The sequence below is a fragment of the Anolis carolinensis genome, chromosome 1, assembly GCF_035594765.1.
Source record: "Anolis carolinensis isolate JA03-04 chromosome 1, rAnoCar3.1.pri, whole genome shotgun sequence".
Taxonomy (NCBI): domain Eukaryota; kingdom Metazoa; phylum Chordata; class Lepidosauria; order Squamata; family Dactyloidae; genus Anolis; species Anolis carolinensis.
The window spans coordinates 264,894,079-264,915,027 of NC_085841.1; the positions used below are offsets into that span (position 1 = coordinate 264,894,079).

Genomic DNA, 20,949 nt, shown 5'->3' on the forward strand with positions numbered 1-20,949 from the left:
ACAGAAGAGAAAACTGGTGAAAGAAGGCTCCCCACAGACAGTTCCTGGGAAAAATTGAGAGCCAAATTGACAAAGAAAAAAATATGGCTGTGGCTCACAAATGGAACTTTGAAAAAGGAGACAGAGGGCCTGATTCTGGCAGCCCAAGAACAAGCCATTAAAACCAATGCCATCAAAGCCAAAATTGAAACATCGACGACAGATCCCAAATGTAGACTCTGCAAGGAAGCAGATGAAACAATAGATCACATCCTCAGCTGCTACAAGAAGATTGCACAGACTGACTACAAGCAGAGGTATAACACCATTGCTCAGATGATTCATTGGAACTTGTGCCACAAATACCATATGCCTGAGACAAAGAACTGGTGGGACCACAAGCCATAAAAAGTTTCAGAGACTGAACATGTTAAGCTACTCTGGGACTTCTGAATTCAGACAGACAGAGTTTTGGAGCACAATACTCCGGACCTTAAGATCGTGTTAAAAAACAAAGTATGTATTGTCGATGTTGCAATCCCAGGTGACAGCTGGATTGAGGAGAAACAACTGGAAAAGTTGACATGATATGAGGAGTTAAAAATCGAATTACAAAGACCCTGACACAAGCCTGTCAAGGTGGTCCCAGTGGTGATCAGCACACTGGGTGCAGTGCCTAAAGACCTTGGCCTGCACTTAAACACAATCGGCGCTGACAAAATTACCACCTGCCAGCTGCAGAAGGCCACTTTACTGGGATCTGCACGCATTATTCGCCGATACATCATACAGTCCTAGACACTTGGGAAGTGTTCGACGTGTGATCCAATACAACAGCCAGCAGAGTGTCTGCTGTGGAGTCATCTTGTTGTGTTTCAAATAATAACAATAATGATACCTTTATTTGTATGTTGCCCCATCTTCTCGGAGGGACTCGGGGCAGCTTATAAGGCAACAACAATGCAACAACAGCAACAACATTAAATCAGTAAAACAAAGTAACTTTTCAACATTCTGCACTCTATAAAACTTTTTATCTCTTGTAAAAAGTTTCATATTGGCATCTTCCCCAAAAGCCATTATTTATCAAGTACATTTAAAAAATGGAGTGTGCTCCGACAGTGCTGAAATCAGGATTAAAACAGGTTTCAGCTAATACTGGAGATCATGGTTTTCAACACTGCAGGGCAGTCTGTAGCTGAATATACTGAAAATTGCTGGGTTTTTAAAATATAACATCCAGTGGTCTCACATATCTCTTGTATTCATTTTCTTCAAAGCTGAATATATCATTGTGTGTTGGGCTGAAATTGATCCAGCAGCTCTTTCACATCTGATCATCCTAAATAAGTCAATCTATGAGCCATTTCATGACAACAGAGTCAGCCACAGGGCAACACAAACAATCGTCAGCAACTTGACATCTCACAACCTGTGAGCGTCCAGTTCATGAAGCATAAGGAGAAAGGGGAATGTACTTAAGGTCAAGAGCTTCTCACTTTTGTAGGCAACTAAATATTATCAAAGCCTTTATCTGTACCTACTCTGACATTTGTACCTTTCTCCAGCCACCTACTCCGAGAATGAGTTCTAAAAAGATCAGTGTGTGGGGGAAATATTACTTTGTGATATATATCACTAGATGATACTACTACTAGGCTATTCTTGTTTTGTTTTTTTACAGTGAAGGTGAGCATGGCATACGGATCTGCTTCTGCACTGACAAAAAGAGGCATATACTCCATATGGATGATATTGAGTAGCTTTAAAATGATAACTATTACTACCATTGCTATTGTTTTCTTGTAATTATCCTTGTCCAAGGGGGATCTTTTCATTTTCTTTGCGTGTGTGTCTAAATGTGACCTCGTTCCAGTATGAATTTATAGTTAAAAAAAAAAAAAAGCAGAGCTTTGCCTTCGCAGTTCCTTCTGTGCTACAAAGCGGTGAATCAGATCCATAAAAGATTCCTCACCCATCACCCTTTGAAGTAAACTACACAGTTAATGTTTAAGCTTTGCTTTATCAAAAATCAAATACTTCACTGTAGCAAATGAACCACAACAATTGTAGCTCCAAAGCTATATATGTGTGACAAATAGGATCCATAGCTTAACTGATGATGTAGAGCAGTAGTGAAGAAACAAACTTCATATGGCAATATGTCTAAAAAGCAATAATAGCAATTCACAGTCAATAAGTCTAGATATGTTTATAATTGTAGTTTTTCCAGAAGCAAAGTGTCAAGGAGGGAAAGGATCTGGAAGATAAATCATATGAAGATTTTTTTTAATGTGCTGATATATTTTTCATGAAGAAAAGCAGATTGAAAGGAGACTTGAAAATAGTGTTCAACTCTCTAATAAGCTGTCATGCAAAGAGAGAGTTTTTATTTATTGCTCTAAGGGTCAGGGCAAGAACTAAAATGTGAAAATTGCAAGAAAGCAAATTTCAGCTAGACATCAGAAAGAATGCAACCAGTTTTGACAATGAAATTGATTGCTTCAGAATGTGGCAGGTTTTCATTTGCTCTTGGTACTTAAATAGACTGGATAGTCATCTGTCAGGATTGCTGTAAAAGCATCTTAAGGAATAAAGGATTGGTTTATTTCAGTCAGAGACAACAAAATTAGTGTACACTCTGTTGAAGATCCCACATTAAACAGAGCCATTGGACTAGTATAGGGTTGTTCAACTTTGGTTGTCAAAGGGTGCATTTAGAATCATAGAATCATAGAACTGGAAGAGACCACAAGGGCCATCCATTCCAACCCCTTGCCAGCCTCACCAGAAAGCTACATGAAGTGATAACTGTGGGTGTGATCAGGAGTCCCCCCAAACCCTGGTGGGACTACTATCCCTCAACTTAAAAGCATCTGCTTATAAGTATGTGTTTTGCTCTTTCTCCTCCCTGCTGGCTATCATTTAAGGCACGTTGTACTCCAGCCATTCAGCCCTGCCAGGCTACAAATATTTTATTTACAATGCTACTCACACATCAATTAGTTGTCACGGCAGGAGGAGGATGATCAAAGAGAAAGACCGACCAGTCTGTGTGTTGCCAGCTTTTATGCATGACCCTCCGGACATGACATGTTTTTGACTGGAGGACCTCTTTGACCAGACTTAGGCATCTCCTTAACTCTTCAATGACCAGGTGCCTTTTTGCCAAGACATACCTGAGGATGTTTGTTCCTAATACACACATATCTCCAACAATAACTAAGGTCTGAGGGCAAGGATGGGCAGAAAGCAAAATGCACTCAGTGAGGACAGCAGTTGGCACCATTTATTGCAGAGCTCACATCCCATACAGCCTTATCTACAGCACACATTCAAGGCCCTATTCTGCTGCTTCTGCCAGAGCTTGTAGATCAAGAAGATTCATAACTCATGATTTCCAAATTGCTCTACTTGCCTTGCTCCAAATTGCGCAAATGGATCCAATGCATGCTCCTTCCTTCCTTCCTTCCTTCCTTCCTTCCTTCCTTCCTTTCTTTTTTTGATGTGTGATGCATGCAAAAGTGTAAGGCAAATGCGAACATCTTCACTTTGAACCAATGTGTCTTGTAAACAACTGGCAATGAATAGAGATTGGTACCTCCATGGTAATGTCATTTCACAAACAAAGATAAAATATCCTCCCCTAAAGCTACTTGTCCTGAGAGTTTTCTGTCTGCTTTGATACCTAGAAAAGCTTAGCAAGATGCCCTGAAACCTGTCAGTCCTATGTGGGGAGGCTATATGTATAGCGGTGACTCTCCAAATCTGATTGTTTCTCTTTACTTGAAAAGAGCAATGAGGAAAGAGAGGTGGTGTTAACCTTCTCCCTCAACAGACATTTATTTTAATCACTTTTCAAACACCTTAACTGAGCTCTAATCTCTAACTACTAGGCTTGAGCAAATTTTTCGTTAGTTCGTTAAATTCGTTTAAAATTTGTTTCATAATTACTTTTGAATTGATATTGAACCATCTGCTCACTGCCTTACAAATATTACGAATTTGAATAATAAAAGTACATTTTTTTCGTTTGTTTCTGATGTCTTCGGATGTAGCTGTAGCCCCTCTGAGAGGAGAAGCCATGTTGGCATGCCTCTCAGCCAATCAGAGCGGAAGAGGGAGGGAGGGAGAGGCATGGCCATCGATCTGCTAGCATTTTAAAAATGCCATTGAGATGCGCCCCCCCCCCCACCGGCTCAGTAGAAGCCTTCCGCATTGCTCTCTCTTCCCTTCTCTCTCTCCCCTCCCTGCTTCTCTCTCTCTCTCTCTCTGAGAGAGAGAGAGAGAGAGAGAGAGAGAGAGAGAGAGAGAGAGAGAGAGAGAGAGAGAAGCAGGGAGGGAGGGAAGAGAAGAGAGAAGAGACATGCCTGCCTGCGCTTGGCCTTCTCCTCTGGAGCCGCATGTTTGGTTTTGCTTCTTTCCAGACTTTCCAGCCACTGGCTTAAAGCGGAATACCAGAGCCAGGCAAGCCTTCCTAAACGGAATCCTTAGAGCCAGAGGATATCCCTTTAAGAGATATCTCCACTGAGGAGATCTCCCGGAAAGGATTATGGCACCAGCTCAATTGCAACAGATTCAGTGCCATGTAATCATGTAAGCTGTAGTTTTACAAAGTCCCTAGCCTTCCCTGCAGAAGAGAGCCAGTACCATGCCAAACTACAACTCCCAGTTTTCTGTCAAATTGTTTTGGATTTCAACTCCTACAATTCCTAACTCCAGACATGGGCAAAGTTTGCCCTTGCCTGGTATAGAAGCATTCTATTCTTCTTCTCCAGACATGCCAACAGTATTAAGTGATAAAATCTTGGGCATTTTTTCCTTTAATAGGTTGTTCAGCAACAGCCTACTGGCTGGGTTGCTATGAGTCTTCCGGGCTCTATGGCCATGTGCCAGAAGAATTCTCTCCTGACGTTTCACCCACATCTGTGGCAGACATACTCAGAGGTTTTGACGTCTGTGCGAAGCTAGGCAAGTGGGGTTTATATATCTGTGGAAGGTCCAGGGTGGGAGAAAGAACTCTTGTCTGTGGGAGGCAAGTGTGAATGTTGCAATTGGTCACCTTGATTAGCATTGAATAGCCTTGCAGCTTCAAAGCCTGGCTGCTTCCTACCTGGGGGAATCCTTTGTTGGGAGGTATTAGCTGGCCCTGATTGTTTCCTGTCTGGAATTCCCATTTTCTGGGTGTTGTTCTTTTACTGTCCTGATTTTAGCTTTTCTGTAGCTAAAAATGCATATAAAATTGATTCTATAGGGAGGATAAATGATTGGATTTCAACTCCTACAGCTTAGCTTTCTCTGCCAATAATGGTACCATACCAAACTAAAGCTCCCAAGATTCTGTAGCAGTGAGCCATCTTGGATATTGTAAGGGATTTATTATTATTATTATTATTATTATTATTATTATTATTATTATTATTAGACCTTGCTCCCAGGAAGGTGCCTTCGCTGTGGCTCCCAACTTATCTATCTACCTTTCCACATATTCTCCACATTGTGTGTATGTGTATGTATATTATATATACATGAGCCCCGATGGCGAAGTGTGTTAAAGCACTGAGCTGCTGAACTTGCAGACCGAAAGGTCCCAGGTTCAAATCCCGGGAGCAGAGTGAGTGCCCGCTGTTAGCTCCAGCTTCTGCCAACCTAGCAGCTTGAAAACATGCCAATGTGAGTAGATCAATAGGTACCGCTCTGGCGGGAAGGTAATGGCACTCCATGTAGTCATGCCGGCCACATGACCTTGGAGGTGTCTATGGACAACACTGGCTCTTGGGCTTAGAAATGGAGATGAGCACCAACCCTCAGAGTCAGACATGACTGAACTTAACGTCAAGGGATACCTTTACCTTTACCTATACACACACACACATATGCAGGGACTATATATATATATATATATATATATATATATATATATATATAGTGTGTGTATATATATATATATATATATATATATATATATATATATATATATATATAGTATATATCACACACACACCAATTTAACAAAGTTTCAGCCACAAAAACAAAGTTTCTGAAGTAGAACAATGACTTTCACAGTAAAGACAACCCAATTTAACAGGAAATAAGACTTTCAAACCAGGAACAGATTTCTGCAATTATTAAAAAATGGTTTATTATAAAAGCTATGAAAATTCGCCAAAAATCAGAGGATAAGGGAAACGTTCCAAATTTTAGTGAGATATCAGTGTTAAATGTGTTCTACCACTGTACCAAGTTTGAAGAAGATCACTCAAAAAATGAGGGCGGGAGAGTCCTGTAAAATCTCCCCTCGTGCTGTTTTTTTTGGCCACTGCGCATGCGCATCCGCCATTAACGAATTACTTTTGAAACTAACGAATTTTCATTAATTTCGAATTTTTTGGGGGGCAAAATTTGGAAATGACATCAGAAACGAAACGCTGGCGCCCCCTACTTTTGAAATGAGTTTAGAATCAATTTTTTCATGGATCGCTCAAGCCTACTAACTACATTTATACACGTTGTAGAACACTATACCAGGAAGCATTCTAGTACAAGTTTCTGTTTCCTTCTCTGTATATTTTGTATGGCAGAACAGCCACTTGCCATGTGACATCTTAAGTACTACAGGTCAAAAACAGGTTAACTACCTTTGTGACTTCTTGTTTTTAGATGCAGGAAAAAAAGTGAAGGGAAAAAATCAGAAAGAATCATTTCAAGTCCATCTATGACCTTTCTTCATAAAGATATTGAACAAGATGGGGCTCGAAAGTGGATGTACAGACTAGTGTGTCAAGGCAGACCTCATGAGTGATGCAGTAAAATCTTTAAAGGAAATCAAGACTCAGCTTCATGCTACTGCTGAAGGTTTTTTGGCACCTGTCTGGCTTCAGTGGAAGACTTCCAAGCTTGGTCTGGGAAAAGACTCCAGAAACCCTAACAGAATCAAAGATTAAATGTAATGTTATGGAGATAAAGAACCAAATATCTCTTATCATTCTAAATCTACAAGAGAAACAAGCTCTCCTCTCAGTTCTTATAAACTGGTGAGGAGAAATTGTCGAGACTCCGATGTTTCATTGTTTGTTCATATGCTAAAATAATTGGACCATAAACCAAGAAAGAAATCACTTCCCAGGAGAAAATTGTCCTGCTACCACCCTGTTTAGGATGACTGGAATAAAGGACGGAAGACGACTGTGGATTTTGTGCATTCTCTGCAGTTGCTGCCACAGCAAAACATTGATACAGAAGGGTAAGAAGAAAATCTGTTTCTCATATTTTTTTTGTCCAGATGCTACTGAATATTAGACCATTATAATTATACCTGATTCCCATGTAACAAAACAACTTTCAGCTGTCTGCACTTAATCAGGATTGATATATATTGATTTAAATGTGAGTGCTTAAGCATAAATTGAACTCATTTATTGAATGGAATATGAAGGTGTTCAAAACTTAATTATCACCCAATTTAAATGGGAAATACTGTTCCACTTCCAGTCAGCTGTTCATGCAGTAATCTACAAAGCTGAGGAATGGAACCTTTGGGGAACTACAACTCCCAGGAACCTTCTTCCAAGCACTGGTGATCTCTAGTCAGGTCCAAACACCAAATCCAGATGATGATGATGATGATGATGATGATGATGATGATGATGATGATGATGATGATGATAAAGGTGGGATCACAGGCCTGAAAATGTTACAGAAAATGAACATGTCAAGCTACTCTAGGACTTCCGAATTCAGACTGACAGAGTTTTGGAGCACAATACTCCTGACCTGGATTGTCAATGTTGCAATTCCAAGCAACAGCAAGATTGAAGAGAAGCAATTGGAAAAGCTGACACTGTACGAGGATTTAAAGATCGAACTGCAAAGACTTTGGCACAAGCCAGTAAAAGTGGTCCTAGTGGTAATCTGCACACTGGGTGCAGTGCCGAAAGACCTTGGCCTGCAGTTAAACACAATCAGCACTGACAAAATTACCATCTGTCAGCTGCAAAAGGCCACCCTACTTGGATCTGCATACATTATTTGCCGATACATCACATAGTCCTAGGTACTTGGAAAGTGTTCAATGTGTAATCCAATACAACAGTCAGTATAGTCATCTTGTTTGCTGTGTACTAATCTTGTTATGTATCAAATAATAATAATAATAATAATAATAATAATAATAATAATATTACAACAACAAAATAACATCATTATTAATAGTTACTATAAAATAAAATTAATAATTAAATAAACATAGTTATCTAGACAAACACATGAACGTCATAAAGACCAGAGCAACAAAGTGCATAAAAGTATATAAAATGATATAAAATTATTTATAGCAGCATGCCAGCATCAAATAAGGTTGTCATTAAAATGTCTTAATCCCCACCCTCTCCATAGGCTAAAGTGCAGAAGTGCATTTTCAGCAGTTTTTCAAAGAAGAGTTGTGCTTTGAGCAAGGAAGTTGCCCTTTCCAAGTAGCCACTTTCATACATTTTGAAGCCAAAATCTTAGTACATACATGTAGCCTTTCTAACTGATTCAGAACATACATACATTTTGCATTTGTGTGTCTCCTCTCCACTTGGTGAATGAAAACTTATCTACTGTGAAGAGACTTGGTGGAGAGGTTTAAACATGTTCTAATACTTTAAAATATCCTATATTATATTAGAAAATTTGTTTTAAAAAACATCTGCCACAAGATTTGTAGTTTTTTGTTTTTGTTTTGCAGTTTAATAGGACAAGTCTGGTAGGGAAAAGGTTTTCCCTTGACATTAAGTCTAGTTGTGTCCGACTCTGGGGGATGGTGCTCATCTCTCTTTTTTTAAGCCAAAGAGCTGACGTTGTCCGTAGACACCTCCAAAGTCATGTGGCCAGCATGACTACATGGAGTCCCATTAGCATTATAATATTTAATATTAGAAATTATGCTTTGTTTAAATATGATAATGCTTTGTTTAAATATTATCATGCCATCCATGCCATCTTGAATAGAACTGATCTTGCTTGATTTTAGAAGCTAAGCAGCATCAAGCCTGGTTGGTGCTTGGATAGAAGTCCTCCAGCATGCCACGGCTGGACAAAAAGAGTGGGGAGGCGAGCAAGGAGGGACAAGTTTATCCCTCTCCGCATGATCTTGTCCCTTCATGCACACAGAACTATTCTGGTATTTCATACTGCAGTGACTATCCTATTGTTTGATTATTTTGAGTTGTAACAAATCATGGAATGTATAGGTGTTTTGCAAGTTGGTAAATCTTTTAATGAGAGACACTGCGGAAAAACAAATCCATTTTTCTTTTGAGATTTAATGAAAGATGGTGATTTGGGTCATATCAGCCTAATTGGATACTAACTTAGAATCAAATGCCTTCATGTTAAATTTGTGTTTTTATTAATTTAGCATTGATGAATAAAATCTTGACAATCATTATAGAATGATACACCTATATTGTTGTATCATTTATGTAACACTAGATTTGAGATATCTTCTTCTGTGAAGGAGATTTAGGAGATCTTCCAAATTGCCTGATATTTCACAACACTCAGAGTTCATTGAATAGGAAAGAGCTCATTTTGATTGGAATAATGTGATCACTTGCTCTGTTGACATTTCCTGCAAAGAGCACATCAGAATATAAAGAAACAAGGTCCCTTAATCCCATCTATTGCTTCTACTTGCCAATTTGGCAAACATGAACTTAACCTGAGAGAAGTCTTTAAGCTGAACAATGCTGTGATTACTGAAATGAATCCTGCCTTTACATCAGCAGTACATAAAGCAGCTCTCCCAAATGTGGTGCCTTTCCCAATGGGATAATCTCCAGAAGTGCTGAACTATGATTCCTATCATTGCCATCACTCCTTGCTATATAAACATACCTAGGAACTAACATCACTGAGTACAATGGGACCTTTTGTGTGTGATCATTTACAGGATTTCCTTAAATGCCACTCAACTGATCCCAAACCCCACTGGAAGTATATTCACCTTGATCTACCAAGAAAGGACAAACATAAAGAAGCAAGCTTCCATATGCAGGGTTACATTTGGTAATACCAGGTTCAGAGAAATTTGGTGATCCAACTGTCGGATCACTGAAAATGGACCAGGCAGGGGGCAGCCAAAGATTTAACTGATGTGGATCACAGCAGCTAGATCTTTTGGCTAATGGGCCTGAGCAGCACTTTATCTGACACAAAGGCTGCAACATGTGGGCAGTCTCACAAATCAGACAAGAGCGGACACCTGGCAGTGGAGATGTCTTCTCTTCTTTCTTCCCTGGCAGCCTCCTTCATCCTTTCCCAAAGGCCCCCCCCAGCACCCATTTGAGGCAAATGGGAACTCACATTCCAAGCAGCATTTTGTGTGGAGAATGCATTGAAGGAGTCTCTGTTCTCCCTCCTGGGGTGTGATGGGAGTTGAGGTTTCTTTCTCTCTCTGTTTTTCACTTTCTTTCTCAGCTAGTCAGAGGCTTGGTTGACTGCGCCCATTCTTCTCCCTTGTTGTGGCACACACTGATTAGGACTCCAATTCCCAGAACCCTCTCTTGTGGATTTTTTTAAAAAATGCTGTGGTAAAATAATTTAAAAAAATTCCCAAAAATAAGTGGATTGGTGAAATGTTCTGAAACTTGTCAGGCTTGCAGTCATAAATGTGGCCTACAAGTGAGGCAAGTTTCATGCTGATAGACCTAAAAATGACAGAGAAACAAGCCTATTGGTGTCAATGGACTGAATTTTACCGGCACCAAAAGGGAATACCCCCTCTCGATTTTGGGAATTTTCTGGTAAACAGGATTGGGGGAGGGGGGCAGTTGAAAATAGGACCAAAACCAGCACGGTTTTGCTGAGTCACACATTTTAAATATGCATATTGCTTACTGGTTGAAGAGCTTCATAAAAGAACTCCAGAGGTGACTAGTGTTCTTTGATACTGGTTGGATAATGCATCTCTTCTGGGCTTAAGCCTGAGCTATTCAAGAAGCTAAACTGTTTTAATTATAGAATTCTTTAATAATAGAATTTTAAAGAAGATACAATTACTGACATCAGAGAAACTAACTTCCACTGGCTATGTATGCTCTTTGTTCTGGCTCTATCTGATTGTCAGATTCATTACTTCAGCCCTGATTTAAAAACCAGCCATAGTACTAATCATCTGATGAGGGGTGCTGGAGCTACAGATAGATTCCTGACTCCATCCTATTCCCAAGGAGCTCATCAAATATAATATTGCTCATTTGACTATGGCTCAGTCCTGATAAGTGTGCAACAATACTAACTGGCGTTGTTACAGAAGGCAATTAGGGGTAAAGAGATATTCAGGTGAGTATGCATGATGAGATGAACTGGAACAAAAGACTTGCAATTTCAAAAGTGTAGGCATTGGAATAGGTAAATCCATATTATTTGCCTTGGTATTCTGAGAAAAGAAACATCTTCCCTTGTTTTCAGAGTGAATACAAGGGGAAGCAGAATGAGGAAGAGAGAAGCACTTCCTTCAATGCCATAATAACATAGTCAAATTTGGATACGGAATTCTGTAACATCACATTAATGATTTGGTCCCATTATTTGGGATTATCATGTGAAGAAACTGATTTTAACCTTTTTCCAAGGGGAGGGAACAAAACTAGCTTCAGATTTAAAAAAATGATTGTGAACAGTAAAAAAGGAGGATCATGTGACAGGGGTGTAAAGTCTGCATTACCTTTTGTTCCTTCCTCAGAGGTGAATTGCATTATAAAAATTGAGTTTCATGAAAATTTGGCACAGTTACTGGTTAGAATGCAAAAGAGAATATGAAATCTTTTTCCATTAATGTTTTACATTTGCTTTGCAGAAGAATAAGAAAGGGTAATTTTAACAACAACAACAACAACAACAACATCAGTAACTTTCTTCTTATACCCCGCCATCATCTCCCAAAAGGAACTCGGAGCAGCTTACATATGGGACAAAAGACACATAAGCACAGCATATTGTTGTGGAACCTAGGAAGGAAAGCTCTCTATGTGATTTCAAATAATCAAAGAAAATGGGAAGTCCAAAGAATGGAGTGAATGCCATACACAAACTCCTAATTCATGGGTATTCTAAAATGGAGGATCTCTGAACCTTTGGATGTTTTATTCAGCAGTTACCACTGATCCACCATGGCCAGAGATCAGGGATTATGAGAACTGTAGTTAAAATATCCAGACGGTCAAAAATCCTTTTCTCTGTTCTAGATAGTGAGAAGGGAGACCAATGCAGATGCAGGGATTTTCCTACAACCTTCCGGCAAGGAAGTAGAAATGGCCCAAGAAAGGGAATAAGCCTACTTCACTTGTCTCAGTGACCTAATTTAGGTTGGGAAGTTTTCAATGACAGGAGTGGTATGTAAATGTTTACTATTGTTTAATAACTGTGTCACACATTTTAGCCTCTTTCTTTGAATATTTAGACATTATATCATGATCATGGATGCTTGTAGTCTGCTTTATTGACCTTCTTACCTTCTTGATTCTCTCTGCAGTTCAGCACCCAGCAGACACCTTCAGTGAATGTTCCACATGGGGTAGCTTCCATTTTCAGACATTTGACCACGTAAAATTTAACTTTCCTGGACTTTGCCACTATGTTTTCGCTTCCCACTGCAAAGATGATTACCAGGACTTCAATATTGAGATCATGAGGAGCATCAAGAATGGGACAGTCATCTACTGCACTGCCACTATTGATGGTGTGCTTCTGAAGCTGAAAGAATCAAGCATCACTGTAGATGGGAATGTGTGAGTTTGTCTAACTTCAGTTCATGTATCTTGTTTTCTTAAGAACATTACTGTTTCTGCATTCACTGATCTGAGCTGTGAAATCTGATAACCGTTGTAATAAGCTACCTGAAGTCACAGCTTATGGGTAAAGCAGAGTATAAATAAAGTGGTTGATTTATTGATACCATCATGGAGATAATTCATATGGAATGGATCCACATGCGGATAACTGTGGTTGGAGGCTTCCATAGTGGTATGGCCTTAAGTCCACTCTGGACTTTACTCTGAACTTTAAACAATCTTTTCATACTGCTGAATCTTGTCACCAAAATGGGTTGATCACCTTGGATAGCCCCCTCAACATTCAGATGAAGACCAGCCACAATTGGAGATTTATTCTGCATAAAATTCAAACATGGTGAAATTAGCTTTCTGTGCAGGAATTAATGTTAATATTGAAATACTATTTGCCATGCATCAAATTATATTTTTTGTGAGAAATACCCACATGCAAATTTTGCACAGAATAAGGCCTAATCTGCAAATGGTCTTTGAAACAGTGTGTTTTTTGAGTATTTTCTCACAGCCGGAAGAAAATTACTTAAATAGAATGTTTTTACTTTTGAGATGAAACTTAGTGAAGAATTACATCTCTAGTCAGTGTGATAGGGTCCTTAGTCCTTCATAGCTTCAATTATCATTAAAATATTATTTTCTACTAAGGTTAAAATTGACAAAGTAGCACCAGATGTACAATCTACCTTATAGTATTTTTTTCTTGATTACTAAGATGGAAATGTGGAGAAGATTTACTTACTGAGCAAAACTTTATTTAGTCATTTGCTTTAAAAAAAATCAGGAGCCAAATCTCAGCGTATTTCAAGAAAAAGAAAAAAAGAATATTGGGTTGCTGTGAGTTTTCAGGGCAAGAATATTGCTTCATTTCATATAGAAAAGCTAGTCTCTCTGTGCTATTACCAAAACATAGCATGCTTCATTAAACAGCTATGCCCCTATGAGCTCTAGGAAAAGAATGAAAGAAGTCATATAAATTAATAGTGCATTTCTCAGGAGAAAAAGATAATCATCTCTCTCATGGGTTTTCTGTTTCCTGAAGCAATGAGGAATACTGGCAGAAAGCTGGGGCTTTTACATTGCTATACCTGCCGTTGGGGGCTTCCCTCAATTGACATTTTTCTGCTTTGCAGCTTTTATAAATGTGGATGTCCCCCCTCTTCCTCCATGAGATATTGTTCAGCCTCCTTGTCTAATTTGTCAAATCCTTTTAACTCTATGAAGGGCTTGGCCTCCTCCAAAGACACATTGTACCAGTGGTCAAACCAAGCTCATCTAGATTGTATAGTTTGCATGGTAAATGAGTATTCATTTCTAATGGCAAAATGTAGCAGGTGAAAAATGCCTTCAGTGTAGCTTTACAAACAAACCACAGGTTATCCCACAGATTGGCAAATAGCAGGTACACATATGCTTCATTGAACCTCACATTTAAATTAATAATTCTCTTAGAAATATTTGCAAAACAGGTTCTTATTTGTACAATGTGTTTTGGCTTGTTGGCTGTTTGTTCTTTGCGGTCCATCAATTCTCCCTTTTTTTGCTTCCCTGTGTTCATTAAGTGTTGCAGAAAGTCATGTTGGAGATTAGTAATGGAAGTTATTTGAGGCATTGTTTAACAGAATTGGAACAAAATGTGACATATGTCCAATTCATTTTAATTCTGACTTTTGTTTTATTTTCTGGGCTTTTATATTTTTCACTAGAGGTTTTTACATTAATTTTAGCTTAATCAGAGAGTTATGCTCATGCACAAATAATGGAAAAATAAGTTAAAAATGAAATATGGTGGCTTTTTTTTTTCACTGTCATGTGCCAACTGCAAACTGTTCAGTGACTCCCATTTAATAGCAGAATAAGTGGTTACTCTCTGACAGTTATCCCATGTCCTAAATTGGTGGAAAATGGTGTTTAATTTATTGCAAGTCAGCTGTGAGGAGCTGTGAAACCTTCTTTTGTGTTGAATGAGTTCCCTTCCACACAGCCATATAACCCAGAATATCAAGGCAGATAATCCACAATATGTGCTTTAAACTGGATTATCTGAGTCCAGACTGCTATATAATCCAGTTCAATGTGGATTTTATACAGCTGTGTGAAAGGGGCCATAATAGTAAGAATGAAAGTTAAGAATGCCCTGACTCATCCAGGATTCAAAACATGCTGGCTGCAAGCTTTCAGAGAATACTGCACTGAGGCCTAATTTGTCCTAAGGGTGTGTGCTTATGATGTTGAACCACCTGGATGTGGATATCATAACAATAATGAGAAGGTATGCAAGAGTGTTAAGCAAATGTAAATCATCAAAAGTTTTGTTCTTGTGGGCATCAACAAATAGTCTAGCATTCTTCCCCCTGTGGTGAGAAAGCAGTTTTAAGGATTATTTGAAGTTCTGGGTTTATTCTGCAACAAATATCCATATATCTGTACCAAAAAAAAATTTTGAACCCAAAATTTTTTTTGTCAAGAATTTTTTTTTCTGAGAAATATGTTTTTCACACAGACCTGGGATTCATCTCATGGATTTAGGGCTTCATTTTCATGCCCTTTGGAAATGGAACCCCACTGGAGTCCCATAAAGGCCATAATGTGATATAGGGGAACTTCTGGTGGGAATCTGTGGGGCTCAATTTCCACAACACATGGAAACGGAGCCCTAAATCCATCTTCAGGAGTCTAGTAACACCTGACTCTAAACTGAGAAAAGCAAGAAAAAGCAGGGGAAAGATGGGCATTGACACAGTAAAGACGTGGGATGGCTGGCCATCCCAGAAGATGGCGAAAGATGGGAAGGAACAGAGTAAGATGGTTCCCTACACTTTCTACTCACTTGTCTTGAACTGTTATGTGTCTTGAACTCTGAAGACTGTTATGTGTTCTCAAGGCTGATACACAGAGAACCCTTTTTTCCCTGGAGGATCCAAATGTTTATGAATATTTTTCCCTTCCTATGCAGATCTAGTTAGAGTAGTCTCTGCTGAATGTGAAAGCATTTCAGGATACAGAGGCTGCTGCAAAAAAAAACAACAGCAAGGGAATATGTCCTCATTATTTAGACAACAAAAAACTCTAATAGTTTATTTGACCTGTCTCTAAAGTCTTCTGTTGCTTGTCTCCCCTTGCTGTGTACTTATGACATTTCATCCCTTGTCACACCAAGTCACACATTTCTACAGTGTCTGCTTTGGAACCACATAGCCCACTGTACGTGCAAGGGCCAGGGCAAGGCAGGGCAGTTACAGCTGAAGAAAAATTGTGTCTTCCAGGCACTATGTGTAGATAGTGGATGAGATGAACAGGGTGAAGGGGAGAAAGAGATAAGTCTGCCCAATCATCTTTTTTCTCTCCTTCTTGATTTCTTAATTCTCTAAAAGCTTCTTGGCCTCTGATCTAGCGGTTCCTATGTTAGAGGCAGTATTCCGATTTCATGTTCTAATCCAGGCTTTAAAGGATTTCTTCAAGGACCTGAAATCTATTTCTAAGAAGTTCCAGGACCATGGAGATCATCTTTAAAGCTAGCATGGAAATAATTCACTGCCCTTGTGATGTGGGAATATCCAGCCACCAGGTGATAGTAAGAGAAAATAATCTTTTCAATGTGAAACAATGAATATTGCTATTTTCTAAAATGTCTTAATTTTCCCTCTTTTAGAATTTCTCTACCCTTCAGCCTGAAGAGTGTTGTAATAGAAGATCTTTATCCTTACATCCAAGTCTCCTCCACACTAGGCCTGACTCTCAAGTGGAATTGGGGTGACACTCTCCTAGTATGAAACTCCAGTTAGTTGGATTTGTTTTGACACATTTTAGAACTGGTAAAATGTGATGGGTTGCCATGCTTCACACATTTCTGTTTGCTATCAATATTATGAATAGATGTGGCATATAGAAGTAATATTGATTTCTGTACATCTATATATATAAAATGATAAAGTTGTTTGCGCAGTGACTATAACAAAAAAACTAAACATCCCGGAAATACGAAATTTGGCAACACAATGCAAAAGGCTTGCCTCCAGGTTACAACAACACAACCACACCACAAAACCACAATCCAGACCCACAACACTCACAACAACGCATCATGCGAGAACAACACAACTAAACGCCCCAGAAATACAAAACTTGGCAACACAATGCAAAAGCCTTGCCTCCCAGTTGTAACAACACAACCACACCACAAAACCACACAGGGCCCACAAAACTCACAACGCATCGTGACTATAACAACACAACTAAACGCCCCAGAAATATGAAACTTGGCAACACAACGCAAAAGCCTTCCCTCCAGGTTGTAACAACACAACCACACCACAAAACCACAATCCGGACCCATAAAACTCACAACAACGCATCATGACTATAACAACACAACTAAACGCCCCAGAAATACGAAACTTGGCACACAACTAAACGCCCCAGAAATATAAAACTTGACAACACAACGCAAAAGCCTTGCCTCCCGGTTGTAACAACACAACCACACCACAAAACTACAATCCGGACCCACAAAACTCACAACAATGCATCGTGACTATAACAACACAACTAAACGTCCCAGAAATACGAAACTTGGCACACAACTAAATGCCCCAGAAATATAAAACTTGACAACACAACGCAAAAACCTTGCCTCCCGGTTGTAACAACACAACCACACCACAAAACCACAATCCGGACCCACAAAACTCACAACAATGCATTGTGACTATAACACAACTAAACGCCCCAGAAATACAAAATTTGACAACACAATGCAAAAGCCTTGCCTCCCAGTTGTAAGAACACAACCACAACACAAAACCACAATCCGGACCCACAAAACTCACAACATCGCATCATGACTATAACAACACAACTAAACACCCCAGAAATACAAAACTTGGCAAAACAATGCAAAAGCCTTGCCTCTCAGTTGTAACAATACAACCACACCACAAAACCACAATCCGGAGCCACAAAACTGACAACGCATTGTGACTATAACAAATACAAAATTTGACAACACAACTCATCCACCTCCCCAATCCCTACATTCACACTTGGCCTCCAAAAAAACAATTACAATAATAACAATGACAACAACAACAACAACAACAACAAGAATTAACACCATCACAGGCAAGAAACAGCTAGGCACTGAGGCTGAGAGGCCAGTCAGTGCTACACTGGGCCTCCAAAAAACAATACAGTAGCATCTAACTTATCCAATCTTCATGACCACAACAACAACAATAATAATAAACACCTACACAGGCAAAACAAAAAAAGGACTATTGTACCACAATAAAAATATAAACCACACTCAGCAGAATCAGACATTACAACTAACAACAAACCAAAGACAACAGGGATCTCAAGCAATTATCAATCAACACAAAAATTGAAGAAGGTAACAGACTTCAAATACTACTACTAATGTGAGTATAAAGAAGGTGGAGGTCACAGCATAAATACAACCTAATGTAGACTGACCAACACCACCAGACTAAGCCACAGCAACGCGTGGCCGGGCACAGCTAGTTAATAATAATTTCATGATCCATGGAATTAATTTTGAAGAGAAAAAGATCCCTCAATTTTTCTGTTTTTCATTGTCAACAGTATGAAAGAATTGTATCTTAAACAACTTCCAAGTATTTATTGCTGCACTGGAAGTCATAATCCAATACCAATTTGTATGATTATAACTCTGAATTAAATTAATTAATTAATCCAGACAATTTTAATCTTCAAGGCATATCATCTCTTAAGTCATAAATAAGGTTGATATTGATTCTACATTTGGAAATAGAATTAAGATCAGAGTAAATAACTTCCATTTGGCTGTATAATTAGCTCTCCACATTCATCATGGTTAGGAGTACAGGCTCACATAAAAGTGATTTTAAAAAATTAATCTAAGGGGACACCTTTGTATGAGTCTCTACCAGAAACTAACCATAGAATCATACTGAAGGAGCTAGAGATACCTAGAGATAACATTTTAATCAAATCCACAAATAATTCAAACCTGCGAATGTGGGACTATACACTATTGTGACATATTTTCAAGTGCCACAAGGTCACACCTAGACATGATCAAAACAGTATTATGTATCATAATTCTGATTATGTTTTGCTGAAAAGTAAAAAAATGAAATGTTTGTCTTTTGCTTATCTCTCCTTAGTTGAATTTAGAAAATATGTACAAAGGGAAGACTTGTGGTTTGTGTGGAAACTATGATGGCAATGAAAAAAATGATCTGATTCTTCGTGGTAAGCTGTAAGAAAATCCTATGAAATTAATGGGATCATGATAATTCAACAGGTGACTTGAGGGCACGGACACACTTGCAATATATTCAATGCAGTGCTTTATAGAGGACAGTTCTCTGAACTTTTGGAAACATTCCATGAAATCCTAGGGCTTGTAATTCACTAAGGCAGGCACAAGAGCATTCTGGCTGAGGTTCCTAAATGACACTCCTTAAACCTCAAGCCCCAAAATCCCATTGGATGTTGGTCATTGCATCATAGCTCTATAACTTACTGTGAAAGCCCTCCAGTAGCAGGCAACTGTTAGGTGTTATGGACTGCATTGTCTCACTCAGGTGGCCTCGGAGGGCTGCATGTCTATTATATCAATCTGGAAACCAGTTTGGTTTGTATAAGTTTGAAGGATAACCTTGCTTCTCAGTAGTTCTTGAAATCATTCTAGAATTCATTTATGCTTTTCAAAATTGAAGATAGTGCTGATATATGATAGTGGAATAGAATACCTGGATAATGGAACAAAATAGCTGGATTATGATGGTCCAGTATTGCTGCACCTGCGTTTTGTACATGTATACAATAAAGCATTTTTTTTCTAACTTCATGAAAATATAGTGTAGAAATTTGCTAAAATCCTGAAGCTGTGTTGCTCAGTAAAGAACAAATGCTCTTTCCCTTTAATTTCAAAGACCTTCATATTAGGTTTATTTGTTTTCCATTAACGATGTAAGGCCTTGACATTTTCAGGAACTGAAAACAATCCATCTTCCCTAATAATATGCATAAACACAGCTGATATGACGATAGCCTTTAATGTTGGTGGTGCAAAAATTTACAATGCCCTAATAACAATGGGATTTTACAGGTTATAAGCTTTCGCCATGGCAGTTTGGAAACCTTCAAAAAGTAGACGATCCAACAAAGAAGTGTCCTGATATCCTTGGAGACAGCAGAAAGCAAAAAGACAACTCCCTCCAGCAAGATAAATGCAAAAGTAGATATGTAAGTCGGACTACATTAGATAGTTATGTAACAAAATGTACAGTATCAATGCTGATTTCTGATCACAGTCTTTCTCTCTCACACATACACACTCACAAAGCAAGAAAGGAATTAAACGGACACAATTTTCATAGGCAGTTAAGGGATACAGTGGGTAGTGCTTACATGAAGTCTAATTTTTTAAAAAGATATTTGTGTCATGCTGTTCGCTACTTTTCAAAGAAAATAATTTAGGGACAATTTGCCTAACATGGGGGGAAGAGTCAGTTGGCTTTAACAGAGCCCCAGCCTTTTCTGAGGAGGGAGATGATGCCATGCTTTTCAGATCGAACTTTTGTAATATTATTGAGAAAAAAGGGCCTAGAAAAAATGGATTTCAAAATGTATACTTTCAGCTTGCAGAAGGTATTTATACAGAATCAGGGTTCATGCCTATAACTTGATCCAGTGCCATAATTCAAACCCAGTGGTTAGGAAGTAAGCATAAATAAGTTTGCATATTATTGTTTGATAGCAGAAATATCCTAAAATCACCCATTCCTGTTTGATCTCAGAAGCTACACAGGATCAGCTCTGGTAAATCTTGGAAGCACCAATGAATGCCAGGTGCTCTAAGCTATATTTCAGAAGAAGGAACTCACATCTGGGTATTTCATGCCTAAGAAAACCCAATGAAATTCATGGGTTGTAATAAATCAAGTTGAAGGTAGATACAGGCATACAGATAATTTTAACAATTAAAAAAGAAATGTTTTTTTGGAAGTGTATGTTGATTGAGGCACAGCTGATGGAGAAAATAATAATAATGGTGGATTGGATTGCAGGTACATAAGATTTTTCAGGAACCCAGGAAAATAAAGGGCAGTTTTGAACCAGTGTATTG

At 38.7% G+C, this 20,949-nt stretch overlaps 1 protein-coding gene across 2 annotated transcripts in view; it reads left to right on the plus strand.

Moving 5' to 3' along the window:
• Positions 1 to 5,976: 5,976 nt before the first annotated feature.
• Positions 5,977 to 20,949, plus strand: part of LOC100563316 (mucin-5B) — a 66,556-nt gene continuing 51,583 nt past the window's right edge. Inside the window, exons 1-5 of one of the 2 annotated variants that reach the window (XM_062967610.1) lie at positions 5,977 to 7,222; positions 12,497 to 12,752; positions 16,462 to 16,576; positions 18,980 to 19,067; positions 19,930 to 20,066. In XM_062967610.1, the coding sequence (XP_062823680.1) occupies positions 7,138 to 7,222; positions 12,497 to 12,752; positions 16,462 to 16,576; positions 18,980 to 19,067; positions 19,930 to 20,066 (681 nt within the window). In that variant the 5' untranslated portion in view covers positions 5,977 to 7,137. Of the gene's footprint in view, positions 7,223 to 12,496; positions 12,753 to 16,461; positions 16,590 to 18,979; positions 19,068 to 19,929; positions 20,067 to 20,949 lie in introns of those variants that run through there. The other variant, XM_062967609.1, reaches the window with a different exon arrangement.